General features: G+C 44.4%; 1 protein-coding gene across 8 annotated transcripts in view; it reads left to right on the forward strand.

Annotated features, from left to right (window-relative positions):
- Positions 1-8,980, forward strand: part of TLR5 (toll like receptor 5) — a 30,880-nt gene extending 21,900 nt beyond the window's left edge. For 6 of the 8 annotated variants that reach the window (XM_043485850.1, XM_043485845.1, XM_043485847.1 and 3 more), the window contains one exon: positions 120-5,780. In XM_043485850.1, coding sequence (XP_043341785.1) covers positions 124-2,700 — 2,577 coding nt within the window. In that variant the 5' untranslated portion in view covers positions 120-123 and the 3' untranslated portion in view covers positions 2,701-5,780. Of the gene's footprint in view, positions 1-119; positions 5,781-7,521 lie in introns of those variants that run through there. The other 2 variants (XR_006272652.1, XR_006272653.1) reach the window with 1 other exon arrangement.
- The last annotated feature ends 1,250 nt before the right edge of the window (positions 8,981-10,230 follow it).

Here is a 10,230-nt window from a genome sequence, read left to right on the forward strand (position 1 = left end):
ACAGCGTCTAAGAAGCAACCACATCACGGGGAGTCCCCCACGCCCTCAGCACCCTCAAGGCTGTGCTCAGCTCCTTGAGCTTAGATGTCTGTGTCTTCACTCTCCCTTCTTCTCCATAGGATCATGGGAGACTGCCTTGACCTTCTCTTAGGAGTCGTACTCCTGACCAGTCCTGCACTTGGAATTTCTTCCTGCTTCTTCAATGGTTGGAGAGCCGTCTATCTTTCCTGCAACCTCACCCAAGTGCCCCATGTCCCCAACACCACCAAGAGCCTCCTGCTCAGTTTCAACTATATCAGAACAGTCACAGCCACATCCTTCCCCTTCCTGGAGCAGTTGCAGCTACTGGAGCTGGGAACTCAGTTTACCCCCTTGACCATTTCCAGAGAAGCCTTCCGAAACCTGCCCAATCTTAGGATCCTGGACCTGGGTGGAAGTCAGATAGACTTCTTGCATCCAGACGCTTTTCAGGGGCTGTCCCACCTCGCTGAACTTCGACTGTTTTACTGTGGTCTCTCCGATGCTGTATTAAAAGATGGTTATTTCAGAAATTTGGCATCTTTGACTCACTTGGACCTATCCAAAAATCAAATTCAGAGTCTTTACCTTCATCCCTCATTCCAGGAACTGAATTCCTTGAAGTCCATTGATTTTTCCCTCAACGAAATACGTATTGTATGTGAGCACCAGCTCAAACCCCTCCAAGGGAAAACACTCTCCTTCTTAAGCCTTGCTGATAACCAGCTCTACAGCAGTTTCTCCGTGGACTGGAGGAAGTGTCTGAACCCATTCAGAAACATGGTCCTGGAAACCCTAGATGTTTCTGGCAATGGCTGGGGGGTGGATGTCACAAGAAACTTCAGCAATGCCATCAATGGGAGCCAGATTTTCTCTTTGGTTCTTACCCGTCACACCATGGGTTCTTCGTTTGGCTTCTCCAACCTGAAGGATCCTGACCAGCACACCTTTGCTGGGCTGGCCAGGAGCTCGATGATACAGCTGGACATTTCACATGGGTATATCTTCTCCTTGAACTTCCGAGTCTTTGAGACGCTCCAAGAGCTGAAGGTCCTTAACCTCGCCTGCAACAAGATAAACAGTATTTCGAGGAATGCATTTTATGGACTTGACAACCTCCAAGTTCTCAATATATCACATAACCTTCTTGGGGAACTATATGATTATAATTTCGATGGACTGCCTAAGGTGGCCTATATTGACCTGCAGAAGAATCACATTGGGATCATTCAGGACAAAACATTCAAATTCCTGAGGAAATTAAATACCTTGGACCTCCGGGATAATGCTCTTAAAACAATTTATTTTCTTCCAAGCATTCCTAATATCTTCTTGGGTGGCAATAAGCTGATGACTTTGCCAAACATCCCACTTACAGCAAATTTCATCCAATTATCAGAGAATAGGCTAGAAAATCTGAATGATCTCTACTTCCTTCTCCAGGTACCTCGTCTCCAGATTCTCATTTTAAATCAAAATCGCTTTTCCTTTTGTCACCAAAACCATGCCCCTTCAGAGAATCCCAGCCTAGAAAAGCTTTTCCTTGGAGAAAATATGTTGCAACTTGCCTGGGAAGCCGGGTCATGTTGGGATGTTTTTAAGGGGCTTTCCCATCTCCAGATCCTCTATCTGAATAAAAACTACCTGAATTTCCTTCCACCAGGAGTATTTCATCATCTGACTGCACTGAGGGGACTCAGCCTCAAAGACAACAGGCTGACTGTTCTTTCTCCTGGTGATTTACCTGCTAACTTAGAGATCCTGGATATATCTGGAAACCAGCTCCTCTCTCCTGATCCTGATTTATTTGCATCACTGAGTGCCGTGGACCTAACTCATAACAAATTCATCTGTGAGTGTGAACTTAGTGCTTTTATCCATTGGCTCAATCAAACCAACATCACAATATCTGGGTCTCCAGCAGACATGTACTGCATGTACCCAAATTCTCTGGCTGGGGTTTCCCTTTACAGTTTTTCCACAGAAGGTTGCGAAGAAGAAGAAGTTTTAGAGTCCCTAAAGTTTTCCCTTTTCATCTTGGTCACTGTCACCTTGACTCTGTTCCTCGTGGTCATCCTCATGGTTAAAAAGTTCCGGGGGTTTTGTTTCATCTGTTATAAGAAAGCCCTGAGTCTGCTGTTCAAGGACCCCATCAAGGGAAGAGAATCAGATACGTACAAATACGATGCCTATTTGTGCTTCAGTAGCAAAGACTTTGAATGGGTGCAGAATGCTTTGCTCAAACACCTGGATGTCCAGTACAGCCCCCAAAACAGATTTAACTTGTGCTTTGAAGAAAGAGACTTTATGCCCGGGGAAAACCACATCGCCAACATCCAAGATGCTGTGTGGAGCAGCAGGAAGATCATCTGTCTCGTGAGCAGACACTTCCTTAGGGACGGGTGGTGCCTCGAAGCCTTCAGTTATGCCCAGAGCAGGTGCTTAGCTGACCTCAGTGGTGCCCTCATCATGGTAGTGGTGGGATCCCTGTCCCAGTTCCATCTGATGAAGCATCAGCCCATCAGAGGGTTTGTCCAGAAACAGCAGTACTTGAGGTGGCCTGAGGATCTCCAGGATGTCGACTGGTTTCTCAATAAACTCTCTCAATGCATTCTAAAGGAAGAAAAGGAAAGGAAGAAAGTCAGTGCTATTCAGCTGCAAAGTGTAACCACCATCTCCTAGTCAAAGGAGCAGTTTCCACTTATTAGAAGCCACAGATAACTCTGTACCTTTTATTTCCAACAGTTACCATTTGCATGCCTTTGTGTTCAGTTGCTCAGTCATGTCCTACTCTTTGCGACCCCATGGGCTGTAGCCCACCAGGTACCTCTGTTCATGGGATTTCCTAGGCAAGAATACTGGAGTAGTTTGCCATTTCCTCCTCCAGGGGAACTTTGTGACCCAGGGATCGAACCCAAGTCTCCTGTGTCTCCTGTATTAGCAGGCAGAGTCTTTACCACTGAGCCACCGGGGAAGCCCTTAAGTTGCCATTTGGGGTTCCTTTATGGAGTTGTTGTTTTCCTACAATGGAAAGAACATAAATCTCCTTGATTTTCATAGCAACACAATGTTTTGTCTTGCCAACGTCCAAATGGAAAGTAATAGATCTAGAAAATTGCAACTGCCCCCAGCAGTTCTTACTCTGCATTGATTTCCTTTCAGAACCAGTAACACTGATCTCTCCCATTGCATCGACTATAGGATAAATCCTCTGCATGGCAGGGGCACCTTGGGAGAAGTTAGAGAAGGTCAACACCCATTCTCTAGGATTCATTTCCAGAAGGGGGCTGGTCAGTGATTCTGAGGGCTCTGTGCCTGGCACAACAACACTAAGTAGAAAACAAACAGAAAAAGAGGCATGGTTCCTACTATTACCATGAGAACAATGCCATTGCTCAGTACAGGTCATGCCCAGTCTCAGGGATCAGAGTGGCCCCAAAGAAGCCAGGATGAGAATGACTAGATCTCCTGGGGCCATATTGCCCCATTTCTTCTTACCTCTTGGATCTAACCCTAGTGGGCCATGGACGTTCTTTTTGGCTTGCAACCTTTATTTCAACCTGGCTTTCAAGAACCTTTGTGATTTAGCACCAGCCTATTTCAGGCCTCCCTGTCCATCACCAATTCCCGGAGTTTACTGAAACTCATGCCCACCGAGTCAGTTATGCCCTCCAGCCCTCTCATCCTCTGTCGCCCCCTTCTCCTCCTGCCCCCAATCCCTCCCTGCATCAGGGTCTTTTCCAATGAGTCAACTCTTCGCATGAGGTGGCCAAAGTACTGGAGTTTCAGCTTCAGCATCAATCCTTCCAATGAACACCCAGGACTGATCTCCTTTAGGATGGACTGGTTGGATCTCCTTGCAGTCTAAGGGACTCTCAAGAGTCTTGACTGATTTCAGCTTTATTTCTCCCCATACTTCATTTATCGGCTACTCAGGCTGTTGCAGAAAGAACTTGGACCTGGACCCAGAACTTGGTTTGACTTCTGATTCTGCTGCTCACGAGCTGTGTGGCCTTGAGCACATTACACACCTTTGCTGGGCTTGTTTTCTCGTCTGTAGCCGTGATCCTCTCTACCTCACAGAGTTGACACGAGAGTTAAATCCACCAAGAATGTCAGGTGTCTCAGATCTTATCTCAGCCACCCTAATGGCCATGGGAGGGTCCCCACACCAAGGAGGGCCTTCTGGAGGCAGTTGTGATTTCTTAGAATTTGTATTTTTTTTTTAATCTTAAGAGAAATCTAAGTGTATTTTGTATTTTTTCAGATTGATTTTAATAATAAATATCTTTCTGCAAAAGCATTAAGACAACTTAAATCAAGGAAGGTGTGCCAAAGTTACCCCTGTCTTCCCAAATGGTGTCCTCCAAATCCATCCCAGCTTGGGACTTGTACATCACATGTCATTCACTTCCCCTCACTGCCTGCCCCCCATCCTAACACCAACACACACTCACACACTAGCTGTTGTCATCCCAGCTTCTTGGGGCCCCTCTGATCTATGAGAATGAGCTTGTCTTACTCCACAGCATTATGCTTATGCACACACGCACCCCCACTCTGCCCCTTTCTTCTGGAATGTTTTCCCATCCTTGCAACCCATCCAGCCCACCAAGCCTCCTTGGATGCCTCCAACCCCAAATTCTCTCTCCCTTTTGTGCAAACTCTTAGTGCCCTATCCATCTTTTTTTTTTTTTTAAGTTCTTACTAGTTCCTGCTTCCTCTGAGAGTTGTGAGCCTGTGAGGCCACCCACCCCTCTGGGTAAGCTCCATGACAAAATGTCATGTCTTACATGCCCAGCCCTCACTGGCCACAACAAACCCAATATGGTTTCCAGACCACACAAGCCTTGCCCACCTACACATGTCCATACTTCTTCCTTCCCCTGGAATTCCTTCTCCCCACCCTACCCCCCAACATCTGCCTGGTGAATTTCCTAGCACCACCATTCATTCCTTGTGACCCCACAGATTTCTGACACAAATACATAACATTGCATTGTGCCTATGGATATAGAGGCAACTAAACTGTGACCCCTGAGAGCAGGGACCTTGTCTTGTCATCTCTGTATCCTGAGCTCAGTATACTGCCTGATCCAGTTGTATAGCTGCTAAGTCGTGTCCAGCTCTTTTGTAACCCCATGGACTGTAGCCCGCCGGGCTCCTTTGTCCATGGGATTTTCCAGGCAAGAATACTGGAGTGGGTGGCCATTTCCTTCTCCAGGGGATCTTCCCCACCCAGAGATCGAGCCTGTGTTTCCTGCATTGGCAGCCGGATTCTTGACCGCTGAGCCACCAGGGAAGCCCGAGTATGTGGTTAATAAACGCCTGGTGAATGGATGAAGCACATTGTAAGGTCTCCCTGGTGTCAAAGCTGCTGCTATTAAATGTGTTGCTGGTGAATTTGAGATTCTTTCTTCGTTGCAAAAGAATTTGGAGATGAAGCAGAGAGGTTAAGAAAGTAAAGTGAAAGCTTATTTAAGCAAGAATACACTCTCAGAGGGAGGACAGGCAGACGGGAGGAGCTACCACACCAGGCCTCTTTGGCAAGATGGTTATGAGAGGCATACAAATGGAGGGGCAGAATAGTTACTGGGGAAGGAAGTCATCTTTCCTGATTTTCAGCCCAGCTCTATTTTCCTGAAGGGAGGGGGGAATTCTGTCCCCTTTTAGCTTAGATTAGAAGTGTCATGGCCGTTGGTGCATGGTGTGTATGTGTGTGTGTGTGTGTGTTTGCTCAGTTGCTTAGTCATGTCTGACTCTTTGGGACCCCACGGACTGTAGCCCACCAGGCTCCTCTGTCCGTGGGATTTTCCAGGCAAGAATACTGGAGTGGAAATGGGTTGCCATTTCCTCCTCCAGGGGATCTTCCTGACCCAGGGATTGGACCCGAGTCTCCCACATTGCAGGCGGATCCTTTACCATCTGAGCCACTAGGGAAGCCCTGGTGCATGATGAGTACTTCTTATCTGTAAGCTGATCTTATCATAAGGAGAGTGCAATGAGCAAAAGGTTACATTTAGATGCAGGAGATTCTCACCTTTCCCCATCTTTCATTGTCTGTTGTTCAGTCACCAACTCATGTCCCACCCTTTCCGACCCCATGGACTGCAGCACGCCAGGCTTTCTTGTCCTTCACTATCTTCTGGAGTTTGCTAAAATTCATGTCCATTGAGTTGTGATTCTCTTTAACCATCTCATCCTCTGTCATCCCCTTCTCCTTTTGCCTTCAGTCTTTCCCATCATCAGAGTCTTTTCCAATGAGTTGGCTCTTTTCATCAGGTGGCCAAAGTATTGGAGCTTCAGCTTCAGCATCAGTCCTTCCAATGAAAATTCAGAACTGGTTTCCTTTAGGATTGACTGGTTTGATCTCCTTGCAGTCCAAGGGACTCTCAAGAGTCTTCTCCAGCACCACAGTTCAAAAGCATCAATTCTTTGGCACTCAACACATCCATACATGACTACTGGAAAAACCATAGCTTTGACTATATGGACCTTTGTTGGCTAAGTAATGTCTCTGCTTTTTAATACACTCTCTGTTACTCTTTATCACCCAAAAAAGATAGTTTCCTGTTAGCCTGGAAGTTTCCTGCTTTCCTTTATCTGCCTGAGGACCTCCACTGTTTACAAGATGCGTGATTTCCTGCCACCTGGCCCCTCCCCACATTTCTCTGCTCATACTGAGCTACCTGCCTGCTGTCACAGATCCTCCTAACCCTAACCCTAACCCTAACTAAAAATATCAAAGTGTTGTTAATAGGGAGGGACAGGGCAAGGGCCAGGAGAGTGGAATATCCACACAGATGCTGGAGGGATAGGAGAGCACAGGCTCTAAGAAACCTATTGAACTTCATTTCGGATGACAGGGCATGGGTGGTGCTCCTCCACTATCAGCCAGGAAGTTGGTTCGGATGGAGGGATGAAGGGATGGGGAAGGAAAACAGAAGTTTCTCATGAACCTCATACTAAGAAATACAGCAAACCAAAAACTAAAAATAAAGTATTGCTGCAAGTAACAGTTATAACCACAACTCCAGAAGAGGGCAGCAAGGCCACTTTGTCTCCTAAGAAATTTTCTGCTGCACCAGCTCACCAGCCATGGTTCTTCCCAGGCTATAGGAGATGCTGATGAAACCTTCCCTTCAGAACCTCCCGTAAAGACAGAACTCTGGAGGAAGGAGCTGGGCGAGGGTGGTATGGGAGGAGGTCGCTCTATACCTGGTACCTCCTTCCTTTGGGTGACCTTCACTTTGACTCTCTTTTCCAAGTGAAACCCAGGACACGTGAAATAACAAGTGTGCATGTATTTATAGAACAGTGAGTTGAAACACAACATTTGACTTCTGAAAGGAGCCTATCCCACAGCCTTTTCTAATTCTTTTATTTTAAAAACACAAATGAAACATATTGAAAAAACGCCTTTTGAGATTTCCATACAGAGTTGTTGCAGGATCTGTTCACATCGTATATCCCAGCCACTGTCATCTTCTCTTCCACCACCAGGCTTAGCAGTTGGAATTCTTTTTGAGGCCATTTTTCCAAGTCTCACTCCACAAGAGTTGCAGCATATATGGCAATAGAAGAGACTGGCAGCACCATGTCGAGATGCGGCATAGTGGTGAAGAATCCCCCCGACAATGCAAGAGAGGTGAGTTCGATCCTTGGGTCAGGAAGATTCCCCTGCAGGAGGAAATGGCTACCCACTCCAGTATTCTTGCCTGAGAAATCCCATGGACAGAGGAGCCTGGTGGGCTACAGTCCATGAGGTCACAAAAGAGAAGGACATGACTGAGCACGCACACACGTTGAGATGTGGGTACTGGGTGGTCCTAGCAATTCAGAGTCAGCCCTCAGTAAGTTGATATATTCCATACCACATGGTCCTTTGGAGTCACTCCTATATACGGGGAACTATTCAGTGTAAGAAGGCGAGAGCTTGCTGTCTTTGAAATTGAGATGAATCTGGAAACTTTACAATATTGATTGGGGCTTCTGACGACTTTGAAGAAAATCTCGCTCATCATCTCAAATGCATACAACTGACTCTGAGAATTTCTTGTTGGCTCCATGAATCTGCAGTGAATAGTATTTAGATAGTCTTGATATAGTGTAAAGTAAGTGTAGTTAGGAGTTTGAAATGACAAAATAACTGTACTGGGAGGATAGAAGGATGTGGAGCACAAGGGTAAGATAGATAAATGCTCACCTCCCATGATATAAAATCAATATAAAATGTCTAGAATGTTATACCAAGAAACAGCACTCAGAGTGTGAATTTGGAAATATAAAAATGCCAGAGGGAAAAACTAGACAAGTTCATGGTGATTGCCTGAGGAAGTTTGGCCTGATTCTTTCATTGGGACTATCTAGAAAAGCTGGCAAAACTGTTTTTTAAACCTATTGAAAAGGCATTGGAGAAATATAAGACAGAAAGTAGGGTGAAGATGCAGGATCAATTGATATCAAGAGAGTAATTAATGTAATTGAGATCTATTCTTCAAACAGAGCATCAGTGGGCAAATAGGCAAATGAGAGTATGGAAGAATGCATTAATCTGTTAAGGACTCATAGCCAAAATATGAAAGCTTTTCTGAAAATCAATAATAAAAAGACAACACAAAAGAAAAATGGATAAGAGACTTCAGAATTTCACTAAAAGATATCCAGTGTCCAAAAGCAAATGAAAAGATATTCAATCTCCTTTAGCCATCATGGAAATGCAAATTAAAACTACAGTGCAATAGCACTCCACACACCCCAGAATGGCTAAAATTAATATGACTGACAGCATCAACTATTGGCAAAGAGGTGGAGGAGTTTAAACTCTCCTCTGTTATTGGTGAGAGAAGTAAAATTGATGTATTTTTTAAAATTTGGAATATAGTTGCTTTACAATGTTTTAATTTCTGCTGTACTGCAAAGTGAATCAGCTATATTTATACACATATCCCCTATTTTTTTGGATTTCCTTTCCCTGGTGGTTCAGATAATAAAGAATCTGCCTACAATGCGGGAGACCCGGATTCTATCCCTGGGCCAGAAGGATCCCCTGGAGAAGGGAATGGCTACCCACTCCAGTATTCTTGCCTGGAGAATCCCATGGACAGGCTCCTCTGGAGGTCATGGGCTTACGCAGAGTCTGACATAACTGAGAGACTAACACGTTCGCTTTCCCATTTGGATCACCGCAGAGCATTGAATAGAGTTTCCTGTGCTATACAGTCAGTTCTCATTAGGTAATTGGATTTTTTTTTTAATTTACACCCACTGTATAGCACAGAGAACTCTACTTAAAGCTCTGTGATAACCTAAACAGGAAGGAAATCCAAAAAAAAGGGGGGTATATGTATACATATAGCTGATTCACTTTGCTATACAGCAGAAACTAACACAACATTTTAAAGAAGCTATACTCCAATAACAAGGATAAAAATAAATTTAAAAAGACAAAAATGCAAATGCATGCCATTATATATGTATAACCGAATCACTTTGCTGTACAGACAGCAGAAACTAACACAACATTGTAAATCAACCATACTTCAATAAAGCAAATTAAAATTAAAAAAACAAAAAACAAAAAAAGCAGTCCCCTGATAACTACCAAAGTTCAGTCCATGTGAGTGTGCCCTATGGCACTATGATTCTACCCATAGCTAGAAATCCATGCACATACGCACCAGAAGACAAAAATGTTATGGCAGCATTCTTTGCAGTAGCTGACATTGGAAACAACCCACATGTCCATCAGCCATAAAACAGATAAATAAATCACGGTTATTGAAAACTCTACAGAAAGGGTAATTAACTGATTATAGCTACATGCAACAACATGAATGAATGACTCTCATAAAAATGTAAAGTCAAAGATGTGGGGTATAACTTATTACATACTGAGTGACTCCATTTTTTAGAAATTTCAAAAAAACAAAACTCATGTATGAGGATAGTGAGAATAATGATTACCTTTGGGGAGAAGGGAAGGGAGTGTTGGAGGGGGGCGACCCAATGCTGATTATGTTCCATTTCTCAACCTGGGTGATGACATGGGTGTGGCCACTTTGTGACGATCCTTTTTATCTGTAGCAACTAATTTGTTCACTTTTTTGGATGGTAATTCTCCTCAATAAAAAACCCAAAATACCATATCTTTGTTAGAGTTTCACCTCTAAGTTTGTAAACCCAACCAGAGGAAAAACACAGTTGACTGGG

This window comes from Cervus canadensis, chromosome 13 (assembly GCF_019320065.1).
Source record: "Cervus canadensis isolate Bull #8, Minnesota chromosome 13, ASM1932006v1, whole genome shotgun sequence".
NCBI classification, from domain to species: domain Eukaryota; kingdom Metazoa; phylum Chordata; class Mammalia; order Artiodactyla; family Cervidae; genus Cervus; species Cervus canadensis.